The sequence below is a fragment of the Perissodus microlepis genome, chromosome 16, assembly GCF_051167445.1.
Source record: "Perissodus microlepis isolate ML-2025 ecotype Zambia chromosome 16, ASM5116744v1, whole genome shotgun sequence".
In the NCBI taxonomy this organism is placed as follows: domain Eukaryota; kingdom Metazoa; phylum Chordata; class Actinopteri; order Cichliformes; family Cichlidae; genus Perissodus; species Perissodus microlepis.
In genome coordinates this window covers 7,095,903-7,117,738 of record NC_140476.1, presented here as the reverse complement: position 1 = coordinate 7,117,738, position 21,836 = coordinate 7,095,903, and the positions used below count along the sequence as shown (strand labels likewise).

The window sequence follows — 21,836 nt, the reverse complement described above, 5'->3', positions numbered from 1 at the left end:
ATAAAAAAAAAAAAAAAACGAGAACAGAACAAAAAAAAAGAAAAAACAATCCACTGGCTGATTAAACACAGCAAAACCAAATGATTTCTTTTCACACTGTTTCCTACAATGATACTTGACTTTGAAGATGGGTCATGTTCTTACCAGTCACTGTTGGGGTCAAAGGTGTGACCCTCATTGGCACTGTGCTCATTACAGAAGAGAGCTGTTCTTGAACATTGGGAAGGTCAGTGAACTCAGACACAGATACAGCATGACTGGGCTCGCCAGTTATGGTCTGAAGTTCTCTGGGGTCAGAGCCTCGGGTTCCAATTGCAATGGTCAAGACACCCAGCTGTTTGAGAGCAGAGGCTGGTTCATCAATACTGTCAAATGATCTTCCACCAGTGATCAATATTAGGACCTGCGGAACTCCTGATGGCCGCCTGCTTCCGGCAGAGGCCGTGAAGACGTTATCCCTCAAGTGCCGGAGAGCTGCTCCAGTGTTGAGGGGTCGTCCGCCTTTGTGCCTCAAACCTCTGACACTGTCAAGGACCTCTCTTTTTGTGGTGTAAGTGTTCAGATAGAACTGGACGGCTGGATCGCTGCTGTACTGAACAACCGACACACGGTCTTTGCCATCATCCACACTGAGTGTGTCTACTTGTTTTTGGACAAAGTCTCTCATAGCTGGGAATCCACTTCTAGTAGCATCAGATCCATCCAGCAAAAACACCACATCCCTTCCTGCTGGCTGTCTGACCACTAAGAGACATGAGATTTACCATATGTTTAACTTGCTCAATCAAATATTTTGCAGCTAAAGAGAAACATCTTGAAATTGAACTCTTTCTTCGCAAGCACAACTATTTTGTAAAAAAAAAAAAAAACAATCCACTGGCTAACTGAACACAGCAAATCACATTTGGTTTCTTTTCACACTGTTTCCTACCATGATACTGGAGATTACAAAGGAGTCACGTTCTTACCGGTCACTGTTGGTGTCATGGGCGTGGCCCTCACTATCACTTTGCTCATTACAGAAGAGAGCTGTTCTTGGACACTGGGAAGGTCAGTGAACTCGGACACTGACAGAGCATAACTGGGCTCATATGATATTTTCTGCAGCTCTCTAGCATCTGAGGTCCTAGTTCCAATGCCAATCACATAAATGCCCTGCTGTTTGAGAGCTGAGGCTGGGCTATCTACATTGTCAAAAGACCTTCCCCCAGTTAGTAAGATCAATATCTGTGGGACACCCTGCAGGCGTCTACTTCCAGAGGAGTTTGTAAAGACATTGTCTCTGACGTATTGGAGAGCTGCCCCAGTGTTTAGTGGTCTTCCTCCTCTGTGTCTAAGCCCTCTGACCGAGTCCACCACGTCCTCCCTTGTGGTATATGTGTTCAGATAGAAATGGACCTCTGGTTCTCTGCTGTACTGGACCACAGAGACATGGTCTTTGTTTTCTCCCACATTGATTTTCTCCACCACTCTCTCTACAAAATCACGCATGGCAGGAAAGCCATTCCTTGTGCCATCAGAACCATCCAGAAGGAATACAATATCTTTTCTGTCACGTGAAGCTGAGAAAAGACAGTAGGACAAAAAAATGAAAACCTTTCACAAAGCTTGTGAGATTATCTTTCACTGGCACACTAATATTTTAACAACACTAGCCTGGCCTACTTCTGTTTTAGAAAGACCACAGCATGCTACCAACTGGTTTGAAATGCACAAAAAACCTATACACACATCACATTCATGTATTTGCTTTTCCTCACTGTAGCTGAAATTAGTAACTTTTGGAGCCAGCAATAGGATGTGTCTGACAACGTACCAATTACGGTTGGTAATTCTGGGGTGACTTCAAAAACTGCAGCTTCCACAGAGGACTCAAGTTGCTGTTGCACTTTGGGTAGGTCAGTAAGTTCAGACACAGATAGAGCATAACTGGGCTCGCTAGTTATGGTCTGAAGTTCTCTGGGGTCAGAGCCTCGGGTTCCAATTGCAATGGTCAAGACACCCAGCTGTTTGAGAGCAGAGGCTGGTTCATCAATACTGTCAAATGATCTTCCACCAGTGATCAATATTAGGACCTGCGGAACTCCTGATGGCCGCCTGCTTCCGGCAGAGGCCGTGAAGACGTTATCCCTCAAGTACCGGAGAGCTGCTCCAGTGTTGAGGGGTCGTCCGCCTTTGTGCCTCAAACCTCTGACACTGTCAAGGACCTCTCTTTTTGTGGTGTAAGTGTTCAGATAGAACTGGACGGCTGGATCGCTGCTGTACTGAACAACCGACACACGGTCTTTGCCATCATCCACACTGAGTGTGTCTACTTGTTTTTGGACAAAGTCTCTCATAGCTGGGAATCCACTTCTAGTAGCATCAGATCCATCCAGCAAAAACACCACATCCCTTCCTGCTGGCTGTCTGACCACTAAGAGACATGAGATTTACCATATGTTTAACTTGCTCAATCAAATATTTTGCAGCTAAAAAGCACCATGGTAAAATTGAACTCTTTCTTTACAACCACAACTATTTCATAAAAAACAAAAAAAATAAAAAACAAAAACAGAATAAAAAAAAGAAAAAACAATCCACTGGCTGATTAAAAACAGCAAAACCAAATGATTTCTTTTCACACTGTTTCCTACAATGATACTGGACTTTGAAGATGGGTTATGTTCTTACCAGTTACTGTTGGGGTCAAAGGTGTGACCCTCATTGGCACTGTGCTCATTACAGAAGAGAGCTGTTCTTGAACATTGGGAAGGTCAGTGAACTCAGACACAGATACAGCATGACTGGGCTCGCCAGTTATGGTCTGAAGTTCTCTGGGGTCAGAGCCTCGGGTTCCAATTGCAATGGTCAAGACACCCAGCTGTTTGAGAGCAGAGGCTGGTTCATCAATACTGTCAAATGATCTTCCACCAGTGATCAATATTAGGACCTGCGGAACTCCTGATGGCCGCCTGCTTCCGGCAGAGGCCGTGAAGACGTTATCCCTCAAGTACCGGAGAGCTGCTCCAGTGTTGAGGGGTCGTCCGCCTTTGTGCCTCAAACCTCTGACACTGTCAAGGACCTCTCTTTTTGTGGTGTAAGTGTTCAGATAGAACTGGACGGCTGGATCGCTGCTGTACTGAACAACCGACACACGGTCTTTGCCATCATCCACACTGAGTGTGTCTACTTGTTTTTGGACAAAGTCTCTCATAGCTGGGAATCCACTTCTAGTAGCATCAGATCCATCCAGCAAAAACACCACATCCCTTCCTGCTGGCTGTCTGACCACTAAGAGACATGAGATTTACCATATGTTTAACTTGCTCAATCAAATATTTTGCAGCTAAAAAGCACCATGGCAAAATTGAACTCTTTCTTTACAACCACAACTATTTCATAAAAAAAAAAAAAAACGAGAACAGAACAAAAAAAAAGAAAAAACAATCCACTGTCTGATTAAACACAGCAAAACCAAATGATTTCTTTTCACACTGTTTCCTACAATGATACTTGACTTTGAAGATGGGTCATGTTCTTACCAGTCACTGTTGGGGTCAAAGGTGTGACCCTCATTGGCACTGTGCTCATTACAGAAGAGAGCTGTTCTTGAACATTGGGAAGGTCAGTGAACTCAGACACAGATACAGCATGACTGGGCTCGCCAGTTATGGTCTGAAGTTCTCTGGGGTCAGAGCCTCGGGTTCCAATTGCAATGGTCAAGACACCCAGCTGTTTGAGAGCAGAGGCTGGTTCATCAATACTGTCAAATGATCTTCCACCAGTGATCAATATTAGGACCTGCGGAACTCCTGATGGCCGCCTGCTTCCGGCAGAGGCCGTGAAGACGTTATCCCTCAAGTACCGGAGAGCTGCTCCAGTGTTGAGGGGTCGTCCGCCTTTGTGCCTCAAACCTCTGACACTGTCAAGGACCTCTCTTTTTGTGGTGTAAGTGTTCAGATAGAACTGGATGGCTGGATCGCTGCTGTACTGAACAACCGACACACGGTCTTTGCCATCATCCACACTGAGTGTGTCTACTTGTTTTTGGACAAAGTCTCTCATAGCTGGGAATCCACTTCTAGTAGCATCAGATCCATCCAGCAAAAACACCACATCCCTTCCTGCTGGCTGTCTGACCACTAAGAGACATGAGATTTACCATATGTTTAACTTGCTCAATCAAATATTTTGCAGCTAAAGAGAAACATCTTGAAATTAAACTCTTTCTTCGCAAGCACAACTATTTTGTAAAAAAAAAAAAAAAAACAATCCACTGGCTAACTGAACACAGCAAATCACATTTGGTTTCTTTTCACACTGTTTCCTACCATGATACTGGAGATTACAAAGGAGTCACGTTCTTACCGGTCACTGTTGGTGTCATGGGCGTGGCCCTCACTATCACTTTGCTCATTACAGAAGAGAGCTGTTCTTGGACACTGGGAAGGTCAGTGAACTCGGACACTGACAGAGCATAACTGGGCTCATATGATATTTTCTGCAGCTCTCTAGCATCTGAGGTCCTAGTTCCAATGCCAATCACATAAATGCCCTGCTGTTTGAGAGCTGAGGCTGGGCTATCTACATTGTCAAAAGACCTTCCCCCAGTTAGTAAGATCAATATCTGTGGGACACCCTGCAGGCGTCTACTTCCAGAGGAGTTTGTAAAGACATTATCTCTGACGTATTGGAGAGCTGCCCCAGTGTTTAGTGGTCTTCCTCCTCTGTGTCTAAGCCCTCTGACCGAGTCCACCACGTCCTCCCTTGTGGTATATGTGTTCAGATAGAAATGGACCTCTGGTTCTCTGCTGTACTGGACCACAGAGACATGGTCTTTGTTTTCTCCCACATTGATTTTCTCCACCACTCTCTCTACAAAATCACGCATGGCAGGAAAGCCATTCCTTGTGCCATCAGAACCATCCAGAAGGAATACAATATCTTTTCTGTCACGTGAAGCTGAGAAAAGACAGTAGGACAAAAAAATGAAAACCTTTCACAAAGCTTGTGAGATTATCTTTCACTGGCACACTAATATTTTAACAACACTAGCCTGGCCTACTTCTGTTTTAGAAAGACCACAGCATGCTACCAACTGGTTTGAAATGCACAAAAAACCTATACACACATCACATTCATGTATTTGCTTTTCCTCACTGTAGCTGAAATTAGTAACTTTTGGAGCCAGCAATAGGATGTGTCTGACAACGTACCAATTACGGTTGGTAATTCTGGGGTGACTTCAAAAACTGCAGCTTCCACAGAGGACTCAAGTTGCTGTTGCACTTTGGGTAGGTCAGTAAGTTCAGACACAGATAGAGCATAACTGGGCTCGCTAGTTATGGTCTGAAGTTCTCTGGGGTCAGAGCCTCGGGTTCCAATTGCAATGGTCAAGACACCCAGCTGTTTGAGAGCAGAGGCTGGTTCATCAATACTGTCAAATGATCTTCCACCAGTGATCAATATTAGGACCTGCGGAACTCCTGATGGCCGCCTGCTTCCGGCAGAGGCCGTGAAGACGTTATCCCTCAAGTACCGGAGAGCTGCTCCAGTGTTGAGGGGTCGTCCGCCTTTGTGCCTCAAACCTCTGACACTGTCAAGGACCTCTCTTTTTGTGGTGTAAGTGTTCAGATAGAACTGGACGGCTGGATCGCTGCTGTACTGAACAACCGACACACGGTCTTTGCCATCATCCACACTGAGTGTGTCTACTTGTTTTTGGACAAAGTCTCTCATAGCTGGGAATCCACTTCTAGTAGCATCAGATCCATCCAGCAAAAACACCACATCCCTTCCTGCTGGCTGTCTGACCACTAAGAGACATGAGATTTACCATATGTTTAACTTGCTCAATCAAATATTTTGCAGCTAAAAAGCACCATGGTAAAATTGAACTCTTTCTTTACAACCACAACTATTTCATAAAAAACAAAAAAAATAAAAAACAAAAACAGAATAAAAAAAAGAAAAAACAATCCACTGGCTGATTAAAAACAGCAAAACCAAATGATTTCTTTTCACACTGTTTCCTACAATGATACTGGACTTTGAAGATGGGTTATGTTCTTACCAGTTACTGTTGGGGTCAAAGGTGTGACCCTCATTGGCACTGTGCTCATTACAGAAGAGAGCTGTTCTTGAACATTGGGAAGGTCAGTGAACTCAGACACAGATACAGCATGACTGGGCTCGCCAGTTATGGTCTGAAGTTCTCTGGGGTCAGAGCCTCGGGTTCCAATTGCAATGGTCAAGACACCCAGCTGTTTGAGAGCAGAGGCTGGTTCATCAATACTGTCAAATGATCTTCCACCAGTGATCAATATTAGGACCTGCGGAACTCCTGATGGCCGCCTGCTTCCGGCAGAGGCCGTGAAGACGTTATCCCTCAAGTACCGGAGAGCTGCTCCAGTGTTGAGGGGTCGTCCGCCTTTGTGCCTCAAACCTCTGACACTGTCAAGGACCTCTCTTTTTGTGGTGTAAGTGTTCAGATAGAACTGGACGGCTGGATCGCTGCTGTACTGAACAACCGACACACGGTCTTTGCCATCATCCACACTGAGTGTGTCTACTTGTTTTTGGACAAAGTCTCTCATAGCTGGGAATCCACTTCTAGTAGCATCAGATCCATCCAGCAAAAACACCACATCCCTTCCTGCTGGCTGTCTGACCACTAAGGGATATAAAGTTTTCAACATGTTTATCTTGGCCTGTCAAATGTTCTTCAACATAAAGCCATTTATTGAGCTCACACTCGTTGTTTTCTTTTTTTCTTCTTTAATTAGAAATACAGTTGCTGATTAATTTTTACTCACCGCTAATTCACTTGAATAAAATGTACATATTAAAATTAACGTATTAAATTTGAGAAATCATTCAAATTCTTACCTCCCATTGTTTCCCCTTCAACTGCCATTTTAGTAAAGTGACTCTTCAAACTTTCCTGAATTCGAGGCAGATTTACAAAGTCTGAGACTGAGTATTTGAAATTTGGGTTTGATGAAATCATTTCCATCTCAGCTGAATTGGACATTCTTGATCCAATTGCAAATGTAGTGACACCTGCTGTTTTAAGCATACTTGCTGGTCCTCTTGGAGAATCTCTTGATCTTCCACCAGCCAATACAATAAGTATTTGTTTGACTCCTTCATGTTGTCGACTTCCAGCATTTGGAACAAAGACTTTATCCTTCACAAATTGCAGTCCTGCCCCAATATACTGTGGCCTTCCACCTTTGGGTTTAAGACTTGTAATGTGCTTTAGGACATCAGCTTTTGTTTTGTAAGTATCCAGATTAAAGTTAAGTTCAGCATTGTTGCTATACTGCACAACTGCAACTTTATCTTTTCTTTGGTCCAGGTCAAAGCTCGCAACCATTTTGGCAACAAATTCACGTATGGCACTGAAACTCATCCTGACATCATCAGATCCATCAATGAGAAATACAATATCTCGTTTTATGCTGGAGCTTGAACCTAAAAAAATTCATAATCATGTAAATGTGTAAATGTTGTTTCTAACCAATTCAACAGTCATCAAATTACTGTTGAAGACACTTCAGCATGAGGTTTACAAGGTTTGTATTTAAATAATATTAAATGAGATATTTGTTTAATCAAACTTCATATCATCAAATGTTATTTTCACTTACCCACATGAGGTGTGATAGTACTTTTGAGAGAGGATATGACAGACAGCAACTGCTCTCTCACATGAGGAAAGTCAGAAGTATTCTTTATAAAATACATTGCTGTAGGAGCTAATTGTTCCATCTCAAACCTATCAGCATTATTCACACCAATGCCAAAAAGAACAATTCCCACATTTCGGAGCCTTTCTAATGGACCTAAGATTTCATCATTTGAATTTCTTCCACTGAAGAGTATCAGTATCTGTGGGACTGCAAGAAGTGCTCTGCTTCCAGATGAAGCAGTGAAGACATTATTTTTCACATAATCAAGGGCTACACCAATGTTCACAGTGGACCCTCCTTTCAGTTTCATGTTGTCCAAATGATTTATGATATCATCTTTCATTAAGTATTTGTTTAGAAGAAACTCAGTTATGGGCTCTGTGCTGTACTGGATTAAAGCAACTTGTGCTTTTCTTGGCCCAATTTCTATTTGCTTGACAAACTCTCTGACAAATTCCAAAGTTTGTTGTTCACTTGGTTGCATATCATCAGATCCATCAAGAAGAAAAACAATATCAGCACTCTGGAATCCTGCTTCTGCTGTCACAGATGTATCTGAAATGGGTTATGAAATATTTTACAAAATTTACCTCTTACATACAACCTAAAAGATAATCATGATATGCAATCATGTCCAGAAGGAAGCTATTATAAATTGTTGTTCCTCTTACCAATAGTTGAAAATTCAGTTGTTTCTTTAGTGCCCCTCAACATGGCTTCCACTGATGGATCTAAGCTTTGTAGATTATTATAGTTTGTGACATAAAAATAATGTGCTGGTGTATAGGAGATAGTCTGCATTTCCAAAGTATCAGCATTCTCCGTTCCAATACTAAAGGTTTTGATGCCATTGTCTTTGAGTGATTGTGCTGGTCCTCTGACATCATCTCCAGATCTTCCACCACTAAAAACATACAGATACTGAGGGACCAAGTCTGCACGTCTGCCTCCAACTGAAGCAGAAAAGACGTTGTCTCTGACAAACTCCAGTGCTTTTCCAATGTTCAGTGGTCTTCCAAATTTATGTCTCATTGTTCTTATGGAATTGAGCACGTCATTCTTGGAAGAATAAGAATTCAAGTAAAAATTAACAGTGGCATCACGACTGTACTGAACAACAGCCACTTGGTCTCTATCATTGCCCAAATTTAAACTTTCCACAGTTTTTTCAATAAAGCTTCGTATTTCTTCAAAACCATTCAGTGAGTCATATGATCCATCAATGAGAAACACTACATCATTTTTCTTAGAATCTGCAAAAAAAAAAAATGTAAACAGAATGTGACAATGACGGTTTCTGAAAATCCTCCAATCTCTCCTCTTTACTAGATAATGAAAACATTGATTCTTACCGAGACCTGCTGTGGGAGCAATTTGTTCTACATGGTGCAAAGCCTCTCTTATCAATGCCAACACATCTTCCTGAACACTAGGAAGTTGTCCATATTCAGCAACTGGGAGCGCGTACTTGGGTTCATGAGCTATTGTCTGTAGCTCTAGAGTGTCAGCATCAGATGTCCCAATTACAACTGAAATGGCACCAATTTGCTTCATCATTCTGGCTGGGGTTCTTATGTCATCTGCAGATCGTCCACCAATCAGTAGTATGAGTATCTGTGGAATTCCCTCCTGACGTCTACTACCAGACATAGGGGTATATACATGTTCCTTCAAATACTGGAGAGCAGCTCCAATGTTGTGAGGATAACCCCCTTTGTGTCTCAGACCATTTACTCCTTTAAGAATATCATTCTTTGTTGAATAACGACTCAAGTTAAAATTAATCTCTGCAGTGTCACTGTACTGGACCACAGCCATGCGATCTTTGTTTATATCAACGTTTAGATGCTTTGTTATCCTCTTTACAAAGTCAATAATATCTGGGAATTTTTGCTGAGAATCATCAGAACCATCAAGCAAAAAAACAATGTCTCTTCCGTTGGGATCTGTAATCAAAGAGGAATTTGAACAAACTGGTTGATGATGACATTGAAAAATAAAATTGTTCTTGTAAATATGCATTTATCCTGCATACACAGCTTGTGCTTCAATTACAACTAATCAAGCAAAAGATTCTGTCAAGCAAAAGATTTGAGTGTGAAGGAGTTCATCATCTATCGTTCACCAAAAATAAGGGATTTCATGTCTGCAACAATCTGACAATCCATTAAGTCGCGCGCCCAGTGTAAGAGCTAACCATTATAACCTTACCGTGCGATGGTGGTTTGATGGCAGGGTTTTTAATCTCCTTCATGGTAGAAATGATTAGTTGTTCAATATCTGATAGATTATTGATATCTGCTGCATGGAAAGCACGGTCTGATTTTTGTGCAATAGACTGAATCTCAAGGGTGTCTGCATGATCTATTCCAACCACAAAAGTTGTTACACCCATTTCATTCAAGTTTTCAGCAGCATTTCTGACATCATCACTGGAACGTCCACCAATTAAAAGAATCAAAATCTGGGGGACACCTTGCTGGTGCCTACTTCCAGAGGAAGCTGTTAAAACATTATCCTTGACATACTGCAGGGCTGCACCAGTATTGAGGGGTTCACCTCCTTTATGCCTCAACCTTCGCAAACTGTCAGCAACATCTTGCTTTGTGTTGTATGTATTTAGGAGAAAATCAACAGAAGGTTCTCTACTGTACTGCACTACTGAAACACGATCTTTGTTTTTGTCCACACTGAGTGTCTCCATGATTCTTCCAACAAAGCCAAGAACAGCATTGAAGGTTTTCTGCATTTTATCAGAGGAATCCAGTAAAAACACAATATCACGTTGAATGGGTTCATTTTGACCTGCAGGAGCTTGACAGAAATGATGATGCTAAGTTAGAGTTAAGCATTATAAGACAGATAGACCATGAAAACATCAATAAAAAGCCTTACCTAAAGGACTTTGTGATTTTTGTCTTGGCTGCTGCCGAGGAACCCTTTTTAGAAGTGACACAAGTTGATCATGCATTCTCCCAATATCATCAAATTGAGTTATGGAGAAGGCATAGGAAGGGTCATGTGCAATCATTTGGAGCTCAAGTATGTTTGCATTACTGGTACCCACACAGAATGGAACAATTTTTTCCTGTTTTAGAGCAGCAGCAGCACTTGCAACATCATCTTGAGATCTTCCATCGCTCAGCAGAATCAATATCTGAGGGACACCTTGTTGATGCCGACTACCTGAGGACTCGGCAAAAGCATTTTTTCTTACATAGTCAAGAGCTACCCCAGTGTTGAGGGATATGCCTCCTTTATGGTTCAAACGTTGGATTGCACCAAGAACATCTTGTTTTGCCATGTAGGTGTTCAAATTGAAATGTGTCTGTGGATCTCCGCTATACTGAACCACAGAAATACGATCTCTGTTCTCATCAACTGTGAGTGTTTCTACCATTTGTTCCACAAAACTCCTTATTGCTGGGAAGTCACTTTGTGTATTATCCGATCCATCCAAAAGGAATACTATGTCTCTTTGAGGAGATTCTAATTCAGAGAAAGAATATGAAAACCTCGTTTAGCAGTCAAACATGAACATAAGCCAAAATGTACTGTAGTGCAATAATTAGCCATTATGTTGTTGGCAAATATACTAAAACTGGTAATGAAATTCAAAGAATTCTTGTTTTAAACGATGTGTAAGATGCAACAATTTTTAGGAAAACTGGCTAACAAAGAAAAATATTGAGAAATTACAAGCTAAGTAGCATATTCATCTTTCACGCATGAAAGATAGATTAAAGCCAAACAAGTTCTTTTGTTCAAAAGAACATATTTTTAGTCAATGATGTGATTATCACTGGCTCAAGGGAGAGCTTAAGAAAAGAAAGAAAAGCTCTCTGGAGTACAAGAAAAAAAAAGGATGGCAGCCAACCAAGAAGCAAGTAACACGTAAGATGTGTCTGGCCAGTGAAGAGAATTTAACAAATGTGAAACTGAATCAATGATATTCTTCAGAAAATAATTCAGTTTCATCACATTTGAAATTAAGAAAGACCAAATGTGCAAGAACAGAAACAGCGAGTCAGTTTAAATTTAAATTATATATTACATTTGTTTCTTACCTACAACAGTAGCAGGCTTAGCTGATATTTCTGTCTGGACAAATGCTACTAAATCTGGCTGAATGGACAAAATTTCAGCAAAGAAAGGCAAGTTGAAAACATATCTGGAGGAGAAGGCAATTTTTTGAAGTTCCTCTTGTCCAGCGTTTTTCATTCCAATTGCAAAAGACATAACACCGATTTGCTTTAGTCCAAATGAAGCTCTGGAAACATCATCTTTGGATTTTCCCCCAGTCAGCAAAAAAAGAATCTGAGGAACTCCTTCCAGGTGTCTACTCCCAGATGAAGTTGTGAAAACATGGTCTTGCACAAACTGTAAAGCAGCTCCAGTATTGCGAGATTTCCCTCCTTTATGTCGAAGACTTCTTACAGCATAGATAATAGCTTTTTTGGATCTGTGAGTTATTAGGTTGAAGTAAATTGAGGCATCATCACTATACAGTATAACGCCCACTCGAACCTTATCTTCGCTAACATCCAACTCTTCAACCATTCTTCTGACGAATTCTCGAATAGCTGGGAGACCATTTCTGGAGTCATCTGACCCATCAAGGAGAAACACTATGTCCCTCCGTGTGTCAACTAGATGATACAAGGATGGATAGAAGATTTGCGAATTATGCATTTGAGATGTTCTAACAGTCATGCATATTTATTAGCATGAGCAAGTCAAGCTCAGTGAAAAAACTGAGCTGTAAAGACGTGAGCTATTGCTCTGAAAAGTGAAAAAAAACATCTTTTTACCAAAAAAGATGTATAAGACAATTGAATGACTGATCTTCCAAGAGACTTCAAAGTAGTAAGTGAAATGGACAGTTGGAAAGAAAAGATAAAACCAAAAAACACACCAAAATTAATTTCTTTTTCAGTTAGAATAGGCTTTTTAGTGAGAACAATTATGAATTTTACACAATAGAAATGGCTTAAATAATGGGGTGAATAATTACCAAAATCACCAAATAAAATCTTATCAATCATTAGAGTTTAGGGATATGTTAGTTTTATGAGAAAATGCAACGGTGCTAAGGAGTAAAACTTGTCCTGATGAAATAATATTAGCTTATACACTGACATGACAGCAGTGTGTTATCTTGAGTGTCTTTGTGTCTGTTCAGTGAAATAATAAGTTGTGACTGGACTGAGGGTAATTCAGAAACCTTATATGTGAAACTAGGTTTGAGCGCAATCATTTCCAACTCTGATATTTTGGCATCTCTCACTCCAAAATGTTATGTAAAATGTAATGTTCTTTAAGAGGAAAAGCTGGGCTTCTCACATTATCTGTGGACAGTTTGCCACTTAATTAAAATCTGGATGACTCCTTTTTAGTCTTCTGCTACCCACGGAGGAAGTAAAGACACTATGCATCACAAACTGAAGAGCTGCACCAATATTATGGCATGTCCCTTATTTGTGCCTTAAAATGTCTATGGCATTTAAATTGTAATTCTTTGTCTTGTGAGAATTTAGATAAAAGCTGACCTGAGTGTTATCTGCAAACTGAACCACAGACACTCTGTCTTGGTTCTCACTGATATAACAGTTCTCTGCTATGTTTTTAACAAAGTGTTTAATGTCTGTCAATCCATTTCCAGTGTTATCAGTGCCATCAAATAGGAACACAATATTTATTTTTACAGCATCACCTTGTGTTAAGACAACAATAAGAATCTAATTAAGATTAAAATGGGGTTAACATAAGTTAGATGAGATATAAAGCACCAAAAATTGCAGATTTTGTGAGTTCCGGACACCAGAAAAAAAATAATCTTACCTTGCTGTAGGACGACCTCTAACTCTTCCCTTGGTAGGCTCACATAATTATTCAGTCTTTGCGGTATGGTGCTGAGCTCACTGAATTCCTTAACGTTGAAGGCAAAAGAAGGGTTGTGCGAGATGGCCTCAATCTGCTTTGGGTCTGCGTCCTTGACACCAACACCAAACGGTACAACTCCATCTGTCTTCAGTGCTCCAGCGGGTTCCCTTACATTATCCTTAGATCGGTCTCCAGTCAAAACAATCAGAAACTGAGGGACATTTTGTGCAGCACGACCACCATAACTGCCAGACAGGATGGTGTCTTTCATGAATCTCAGAGCAGATCCTGTGTTTAAACTACGTCCACCAGTCACTCTGAGTCCTTGGACAGCTCTTATCACTTCATCTTTGGTTTTATAAGTGTTAAGGTAAAAACTTGGAGTTGGCGTTTCACTGTGTTGAACCACCGAAACTCGTACCTTGTCATCTCCAATGTCAAGTGGTTCGATTACTTTAATGATAAAATCCTTTATGTAGGCAAAATCTGCTTGAACTCTATCTGTGCCATCAATGAGGAAAGCAACATCTCTTTCAGCTCCAACAACTGAAGGAAAAAAATACAATACACATTTCTTTATGTTTTGCCCGATATACAGTTGATCATATTTTTATTAGACAAAGAAAACAGAAATTCCAAACTAACCAGTTTCCTCTTGGAATACTGCCACGTCGGTATCGCCAACCACTGTTACCAACTCTGGCATGATTTGTTCAGCAAGGCCTGGTAAACCAGAGAAGCTTCTTGCATGGAAAGCCAAAGTTGGAACAAAGGCAACACTCTGGAGTAGGGCCTCATCTGCTTGTCCAGAACTGACGGTGAAAGTCAAAACACCAGCCAGAGCCAACCTATCAGCCACAGATTTAACCTGATCTTGGGGTGGACCACCTGTGATCAGAACCAACACCTGCTGGACTCCTTGCCTTCTGCGTGACCCCCTTGATGAGTGAAACATGTTGTCCAGGGCATAATTCATGGCAGCTCCTGTATTCACAGCTGAGCCTCCGGTCAGCCTGAGTTGAGAGATTTTTTCTACAACCTCTTCCCTGGTCCTGTAGTTGCTCAGGTAAAATTCTATTTTTGGACGGTCAGCAAACTGCAGGAGACCAACCTGGACCCTGTCAGGACCTACATCAAGTTGGTTGATCGTATTGATCATAAAGTCTCTCACATAGGGCAAATTACTGCTTCCAACATAGTTTGAGCCATCCACAAGAAAGACAATGTCTCTGACCATTTTTGTGGTCTCCACTATGGTTTCCTCCGTCACTGAAGAAAAGCACAAAAAATGTATTAATTACTCTCTGTGTAATGCCATGAACATGTGCTTTCAGTAATAGTGACGCATTGACTGTTGCAACATTTCTCTGTGTGCAAATGAAGAATTTAACATGTAAAGTGCCCAATATTTATTACTTCAATTTGTATTTTTTAACAATTATTTACAAATATAACTGTGAAGAATACTTCAAATCACAAAGACGTAGTACCAAAGTAGAAAAAAATGCCAACTAAACACTAAAAATGTCACTAACACAACTACTTACTCAGGATCAATTTATATTTTTCAGCTGGCATGAAACTGCCTCTTGTGTTTATACTCCACACAAATCACAGAATTGTCCTAGTTTTCAATTTTGAATGGAAACTTTTGCTTTAGTTGTTTTTCCACATATTTATTCAAAGTTTTCCTTATCTATCACATTTATCAAAAGTTCATTTTAGTCCTAGGTTTCCCTTTCTAATTATCCTGAATTTCACTGAAAGACAAATCATTACTGACCACTTGAAATGAAAGCAACCAGACTTGTTTTTGATTTGTTAAACTGGACTGGACTTTCCCCTGTGACATTAAGAACCAACTCTTTGATCCACACAGTGGCTCACATGATTGTAGAGTGGGTTAACGACTATCAGTAACAATTCCAAGGGGATAACCCCACCATGGGTTAAATACCTCGGGCTCTCCACAGTTTTTTGACCTGAAAAAGACCCTTGGGTGAGATCGAAATTTCTTCACAAACCAAAGGGTGTCCTGTTGCCTTCATTTCAAGCACTTAGGGGCTCAACACCCTATATAGATGTAGCATTACCTGTTGTGGTGGGTACTCCTCCAGCTAAAGTAGAAAGAGCACTTATCATTTTCTCTTTCTTGGTTCTAATCAGTGGTCGCATATCCTTGTCGTAGAACACAGCATCGTCACTAATGGCAATCTGCTTCAGCTGCTGCTCATCAGCTGCCTTTGCGCCTGCAGCCAGGGTCAACACACCTAGTTCCCTCAGGGCACTCGCAGGTTCTTCCACGCTATCACTGGATCTTTTGCTGGTTAACAACATTACAAGCTGGGGTACACCCTGCTGAATACGGCTGCCCCTCTCTGGCTGCAGCATTCTTTCCCGGACAAAGTTCAAGGCTGCTCCGATGTTGACTGCCTGTGCTGGTCTTGGTCTGATAGTACTCAAAGCAGAAATGATTTTCTCCTTGCTCCCATGGGTGTTGAGATCCATCTCAACTTTCGGGGAAGCAGAAAACTGTGCAATACCCACTTGAACTTGATCTGGACCAATTGGCATGCTTTCCACAAACTCTCTGATGAAAATCCGCACAGAGTTAATGTATGCTGTTCCCATTGTACCGTCAATAAGGAAAATGATGTCTCGATTTCCAACTGTTTTTGACTGAATAACTGGAAAAAGAAACAACAAAGAACATTACAGTTAGGAGGGAATATTGTAGGAGATGCTATAATAATCGGTCTATAAGACTAAGTTTTTGGCTGACAAAACTCTGAAAATATATTCTGTTAATAAATGTATATTTTATATTTGCATTAAATTATTTGGCATGAGGGTAAAGTATTACTGACATGGAAAAAAGTAGGACAAATTCAGATGCCTTCTAATAGACATCAATTACAATTTACAAAATGTTAGAAATGTTGTAACTGCTATAGATCAAGTGATAAAGTGATTTATTTTAATTTCTGAAACCCATATATTTTTATATTTTTACAAAGTACAGCTAGTGTGCATGCTACGTTAAAAATAAGTTAAATACGCTAAAACTATCAGATTTTAAAAATCAATTTAAACTGCATAAATAATACAAATGCACAAAGCTCTTTCTGTTAACTGATTTAACTAAGATGATCTTATGCCATTGTTAAAAATATATATTGTCTAATAAACCACATTTTGAGCAACATACATCCTAGTTACCTAAAAAAAAAGCTGTAACTCTTTGTAAAATGTAATTTAAAAAGGAATTAAATTATCTGCTAAAAGCTTAAATTCTGCATTTAATTACAATAATTACAACCTATCAGATACTGAAACTGAGAAATTTGTTTATTGAAAAATACATTGTCATTTTGATTTTTTTTTTTTCCAGAAACACTCTGGGAATAGAAGTTGCATCAAATGATTATAAAATAGCATCCCAGAGAGTTAGAGACATTCACTGCTCAGTGATAAACACTTCCACAATTTGAGAATACAATTTCTGAACACAAAATTGAAGAAATAATAAACAATAAAATTTGGATTTCAAAATCTACAGGTATTAAATATTAAATAGTAAAATATTCTGAGAATCCAAAGACATTTTTGTGTAAAAAGGTTGAGGCCCAAAATCACAATGGAACAGTGGATTACCTTTGTAGTGAAAAATAACTGCTGATAAGACTTGTGAAAAGTTTTAAACACATTAAAATCTTACTATTTGCCCATACATTGTTGCCTCTTACATTGAATCTTTTTAATGAGAACATATTTTCCGGCAACATAGCTTTGTAGTAAAAGAGCTTAGATGCTAAACTGGCCTTCCTGCAGTCCAGACCTGTACTCAATTGAAAACATTTGGAACATTGTGAAATAAAACAATTACAGAAAAGGCCACTGCTGAGCAGATAAAATTATTTACCAATCTTGAATTCACAAAAACTGACCTACAAGACAAGCTAAACATATATACAATCAATTCCAAAAATGTTCTCAGTTTCAACATTTGATATGCTGTTTTTATAATGATTTCTTCTTATTGACATCATATTCCAACTTTTATGGAAACACAAGCACCAGACCGACATACAAATATCTTTTTCTTATTAGGCTATCTGGTACTAATGACATCTTTATCTTCATCAAACATTTATGTAAGTTAACCCTCTCAGGCTCAAATTAAGTTTTTTGTTGCTAATGCACAACCAAGTCCTGCAGTGGTACTTCTGAGTAAAAAAAAACTCATAAAATATGTATGTGGGGTAATCAGGTTGTTAGTTTTTAACTATTGCAAATCGGCAACATCTGCCTTGAGAGGGTTAATGGAATGGAGTCAAATTTCAAATATTTTTAAAATGGTAATAAGACTTCTAAGTGGTACCACTTCTGTTATAAACTTAAAATTAGGGATATAGAAACTAACCTACCATGTGCACTATAACATATCAATTGAATTATGAAGTCCCCTTCCACAACCGTAATGCCCCGCCAGGGTTTACTGAGAAGTTACATACCTTCTGTGAACTCATTCTGAACTATAATAGTGCGCTGGATCACCCCGTTAATGAGTGGGAGCAGTTGGTCACCAATGTTTGCAACTTCTCTGACATCAGAGGCTGACTGGACAAAACTTCTATCTGTAGCAATTGTTTCCAGATCTGCAGTGGCAGTGTCACCAATCGCCACGCCGAATGTGATAACACTGGCCCTCTTAAGAGCTCGGTCACCAGCACCAGTATCATCAGTGGATGGCCCAGCAGTGATAACCACCAACATCTGGGGCACACCCTCGTCAGCCCTGCCCCCAGATGTTTCACTTAAAAGGCTCTCGGCCACTTCCTCCAAGGCAGCCCCCAGGTTAGATTCATCGCCCCCTGTGTAGGTGAGGGCTTTCACAGCATCCAGGACTGATGATTTGCTGTAAAAGCTATTTAGATAGAACTTTATCTCTGGGCTGCTGTTGTACAGGACCAAGGCCACCCGAACAGTGTCCCTGCCCACATCAAGGCGCTCAATGATTCTCAAAACCAATTCACGCACATAGGGGAAGTTTGCTGCTCCAATGTTCTGTGATCCATCAATTAACAGTACTAGGTCAGCTGTGTCTTGTGCTTTAAGGAGAGAGAGAGAAAACAAAACAAAATGGAACTTGTGAAAGCGTTAAATAAGTGAAACTGAGACAGAGACATAAATCAAAGAACTCGTGCTAGCTGTGTCATTCAGTGAATAAATCAACAACACTGCAAAACATCATACTGCATGTTGGCTGAACCAAGGAGATTTCCTAAAGTCCTGTAATTTGTCGATTACTTTGCTCCATAGATTTTTTTTTTTACTTGAATTCAATTCTAATTACAGTAGCACTAGAATTTATGTACAGAAAAGTCACAGTGTTTAAACTTTTGCTTATCTACATGTCTTCTTAACAAAAATAAAATTTTCTATATGTTTTAAGACAATGTTAGGTCTTAGAGTTGGATGTATCTCACAGTTTTCTATGGGAATAAATTGTGACATGATCTGCTATTTAAAATCTGGAGCATCTAGGAACATAAAGAACTAAAAGAAAATCTGCAGATGGGCATAATGCATTAAGAATTTCCATTCTAGAGGAAAACAAATAATTAAATATATAAATAGATATAATCTTTTATGATATTTAATATTTAAAAAATAATGTAATATGCCCATTTGTATGAGCTCCGCTGAGTTCAACCACTCCATGCAGACTCTTGTTACAGACCTCAGATGACGTGACCAGTCATGACCCTGTGAACCATCCTTGGTGCCTGCATATTTGCAGTCATTGAGACGTATGATTTTGTTTAAAAAGAGCAAAACCACATATAATGGCAATGCTTCATTTGAAATGAACATGTACCCTTTGGATATTTGAGTATCTTAAATTACTATTCTTCACTACCGTTCGCCTTTCTTATGTCATTAAATTACGACAGCAAATAGATTAGGCTATTTAAAGATAAAAACATTCTCAAAGTGCTTCTGCAGGTCAAGGATGTCTCCAGACAGGTTCATCACTGTTTCAAAAACAGAATATTGCACATATTTTACACAGATAGACATTGTGATTGAAAAAAGACAAACACACATGTGCAGGACACATAAGCAGTGGTGCATGGTTAGCTATTGTTAAAAGCTCACAGTTTGATTTTCGGGGGCTTTAAAAGCTTTTAAAGTGTCCCAGAGACCTTGTTATCTTCCAAAGGTTTTAGAAGAGGACACTGGGGAAGATCTGATCTTCTGAAAATGGCGTGTTGAATTATGACAGAAGCCATTTCAGCCTCCATCAGAGACCTACCTTTTGCAAAAGTACCAGGTACAACACCTAATGCAGTAAAGTGAACACATGCAAATCGTACTGTGATCTTTGAAGCATTAGAGGTATATTACATGTTGAAAGACAAACCAAAAAAGTGGTGTTAATGTTGCAGGTGAACAGTGGAAGGTTACTGTGGTTAAAAAAATCGTTATGTTAATTATAAAAAGGTCCAGTCACAGCCGCATGTGCAGCAGCTTCTTTCTGCACATGTAGACATTAGTATGGTAGTGACGCTGGTCCCATTTCATTACCTGTCCCTCCTCCAGCCACAGGGGCCTCATTTGCCACAGGAAACCCCCCTGACTGGGTCACTGCATCACAAAGTCCCACAACTAAATCTTGAATTATACTCTGTAAGGCTGGGAAAGTGTCTACACTGAAAACGTGAGTGCTTTGAGGTTGGCTAGCCATCTCCCTGAGCTCCCAGTCCACTGCATCCTGAACTCCAACTGCAAACATCTCCACGCCTGCCATCCGCAGCACTTGAGCTGGCTCGGCAACATCATCCTGCGAGCGGCCGTCTGTTAGCACCACCACCACCTGGGCGACTCCGTCAGCAGCACGGCTGCCCGAAGCAGCAGTCAAATGTGTATGTATCAGAAAATCCAAACCCAAGCCAGTCCGCGTGCCCCCACCACGGTAAGACATAGCCTTGATGTGTGCCAGGACTCCCTGTGCAGTTTTGTAGCTGTTGAGCTGGAACTCAGTGTGAGGCCTGCTATTGTACTGTACAAGGGCAAATTTAAACCTTTCTCCTCCGACCTGGTGCAGAGATTGTATCAAGGTGTACAGAAAGTGTCTGACATGCTCAAAGTTCTCTTGACCCATACTCCATGATGAATCCACTAGAAAGTACATATCAGCTGCCAAACCTTGTGCACAATCTTCCAAAGGGAGTGTTGGGAGGACAAAAGTAAAGACCAGTGAAAAGATGCTAACAAAGTGCACAATATAAATGTACTTCAGTTTGATAGCATCAGTCTGTTTATGTATGTTTATTGTGTCAAATGTATCAGACTTACTCTACTATAGTATCTCTTGAGGTTTTATATTCTAATTTTTATGTCCCATTTTGAGGTTAACTGTTTGCATTCAGTCTTGAAAGCATAATACATGTAAAAGTAAGAAATGCAAATACAGTTTTATAATCCCTTTGCTTGCATTTGATATTTAAACACTTGCATATTGAGACCCGGGGCTATCATCTGTAAAATGAGTGCTGCTGCTGACTGCAATGAGATTAAATTAGTTAAACTTACCTTCATCTTCCTGGGCATCGAGTTTAGGAAGAAGTCCTGCAAGCAGGACGACCAGAAGAGCACATAGCGGTAGCAAATGATGACTCCTCATCTTCAGAAGAAACTAAGAGGGCACCTGTGAAACCAGAATTAGCGAAATATGAGCTATAAAGCATGAATATAAAGTTTATTAACCATAACCATAAAAGAGGTTTTGACACATGGTCAGTGGGCACAGGTGACTCTAGGCAGTGACTGTCAACTGGGCTTCAACTCAGCAAATTCATGTACCTGAACTGGACCTCTGGTGGTGCTTTTCTAGAATGTTGACAAATAATATGCTTTAGTGTTCAATTAATTGCACTAATAGCTGGTTCAAAATATCTGTGTTCCAATTTTGGTGTGTGGAATGCTGTGTGTGGGAGATGCCCCCATTGCATTAGCTGAATGTAGCCTAAAATGTGGTCATGTTGCCTCTTTAATTTCCCCATTCCAAAGCTATCTTTCCAAGGGAATAACACTGCGATGAGTTATTTTCATTGCACTGTCCGTACATTTTTGCATGTACTGATGTACATTCATGACAACCTATTTCCACAGTAAGTGAGGGAGCTACAGCATGTGCAGGAGTGGAGAGGGATGATGATCAAAACCACCTGTGAAAACTACCATCCAGTGTGCCTTAGTAATTAACTCTGC

The 21,836-nt window shown here is 40.2% G+C and overlaps 5 protein-coding genes across 7 annotated transcripts; all 5 read right to left on the bottom strand.

Moving 5' to 3' along the window:
* Positions 1-30: 30 nt before the first annotated feature.
* On the bottom strand, positions 31-1,491 carry LOC146370326 (collagen alpha-3(VI) chain-like). The gene is made up of 2 exons (XM_084954781.1): positions 969-1,491; positions 31-744 (listed from the first exon to the last, which is right to left on the bottom strand). The coding sequence occupies exons 1-2, from the start codon at positions 1,489-1,491 to the stop codon at positions 104-106; spliced, it is 1,164 nt and encodes a 387-aa protein (XP_084810907.1). The 3' UTR covers positions 31-103.
* Positions 1,492-1,721: 230 nt separating this feature from the next.
* LOC146370325 (collagen alpha-3(VI) chain-like) lies at positions 1,722-3,359 on the bottom strand. Its single transcript, XM_084954796.1, has 2 exons — positions 2,674-3,359; positions 1,722-2,416 (listed from the first exon to the last, which is right to left on the bottom strand). Exons 1-2 carry the CDS (start codon positions 3,194-3,196, stop codon positions 1,722-1,724), a joined length of 1,218 nt encoding a protein of 405 aa, XP_084810922.1. The 5' UTR covers positions 3,197-3,359.
* Positions 3,360-3,363: 4 nt separating this feature from the next.
* LOC146370324 (collagen alpha-3(VI) chain-like) lies at positions 3,364-4,873 on the bottom strand. Its single transcript, XM_084954770.1, has 2 exons — positions 4,351-4,873; positions 3,364-4,124 (listed from the first exon to the last, which is right to left on the bottom strand). Exons 1-2 carry the CDS (start codon positions 4,871-4,873, stop codon positions 3,484-3,486), a joined length of 1,164 nt encoding a protein of 387 aa, XP_084810896.1. The 3' UTR covers positions 3,364-3,483.
* A 230-nt stretch (positions 4,874-5,103) lies between these two features.
* Positions 5,104-6,687, bottom strand: LOC146370323 (collagen alpha-3(VI) chain-like). The gene is made up of 2 exons (XM_084954795.1): positions 6,056-6,687; positions 5,104-5,798 (listed from the first exon to the last, which is right to left on the bottom strand). Exons 1-2 carry the CDS (start codon positions 6,678-6,680, stop codon positions 5,104-5,106), a joined length of 1,320 nt encoding a protein of 439 aa, XP_084810921.1. The 5' UTR covers positions 6,681-6,687.
* Positions 6,688-6,829: 142 nt separating this feature from the next.
* On the bottom strand, positions 6,830-21,110 carry LOC146370322 (collagen alpha-3(VI) chain-like). 3 transcript variants are annotated; one of them, XM_084954764.1, is made up of 12 exons: positions 20,151-21,110; positions 18,074-18,670; positions 15,653-16,246; positions 14,205-14,828; positions 13,518-14,105; positions 11,744-12,325; positions 10,572-11,165; positions 9,888-10,490; positions 9,029-9,622; positions 8,348-8,929; positions 7,635-8,231; positions 6,830-7,458 (listed from the first exon to the last, which is right to left on the bottom strand). In XM_084954764.1, the coding sequence occupies exons 1-12, from the start codon at positions 20,755-20,757 to the stop codon at positions 6,833-6,835; spliced, it is 7,188 nt and encodes a 2,395-aa protein (XP_084810890.1). In that variant the 5' UTR covers positions 20,758-21,110; the 3' UTR covers positions 6,830-6,832. The 3 variants fall into 3 exon arrangements, with proteins under 3 accessions (XP_084810890.1, XP_084810889.1, XP_084810891.1); XM_084954763.1 differs by having other exon boundaries at positions 8,348-9,622; XM_084954765.1 differs by lacking the exon at positions 11,744-12,325 and having other exon boundaries at positions 8,348-9,622; positions 20,151-21,109.
* Positions 21,111-21,836: the final 726 nt, after the last annotated feature.

Excerpts from the sequence above, each read along its gene's own strand:
- LOC146370326 (XM_084954781.1), bottom strand. The coding sequence starts at position 1,491 with ATGCGTGATTTTGTAGAGAGAGTGGTGGAGAAAATCAATGTGGGAGAA. Across the intron at positions 745-968 it reads CATGACACCAACAGTGACCG|TGGTCAGACAGCCAGCAGGA; the intron begins GTAAGAACGTGA and ends CATGTCTCTTAG.
- LOC146370325 (XM_084954796.1), bottom strand. The coding sequence starts at position 3,196 with ATGAGAGACTTTGTCCAAAAACAAGTAGACACACTCAGTGTGGATGAT. Across the intron at positions 2,417-2,673 it reads TTTGACCCCAACAGTAACTG|TGGTCAGACAGCCAGCAGGA; the intron begins GTAAGAACATAA and ends CATGTCTCTTAG.
- LOC146370324 (XM_084954770.1), bottom strand. The coding sequence starts at position 4,873 with ATGCGTGATTTTGTAGAGAGAGTGGTGGAGAAAATCAATGTGGGAGAA. Across the intron at positions 4,125-4,350 it reads CATGACACCAACAGTGACCG|TGGTCAGACAGCCAGCAGGA; the intron begins GTAAGAACGTGA and ends CATGTCTCTTAG.
- LOC146370323 (XM_084954795.1), bottom strand. The coding sequence starts at position 6,680 with ATGTTGAAAACTTTATATCCCTTAGTGGTCAGACAGCCAGCAGGAAGG. Across the intron at positions 5,799-6,055 it reads TTTGACCCCAACAGTAACTG|TGGTCAGACAGCCAGCAGGA; the intron begins GTAAGAACATAA and ends CATGTCTCTTAG.
- LOC146370322 (XM_084954763.1), bottom strand. The coding sequence starts at position 20,757 with ATGTACTTTCTAGTGGATTCATCATGGAGTATGGGTCAAGAGAACTTT. Across the intron at positions 14,106-14,204 it reads AGTATTCCAAGAGGAAACTG|TTGTTGGAGCTGAAAGAGAT; the intron begins GTTAGTTTGGAA and ends TTTTTCCTTCAG. Across the intron at positions 11,166-11,743 it reads TAAGCCTGCTACTGTTGTAG|AATCTCCTCAAAGAGACATA; the intron begins GTAAGAAACAAA and ends TCTCTGAATTAG.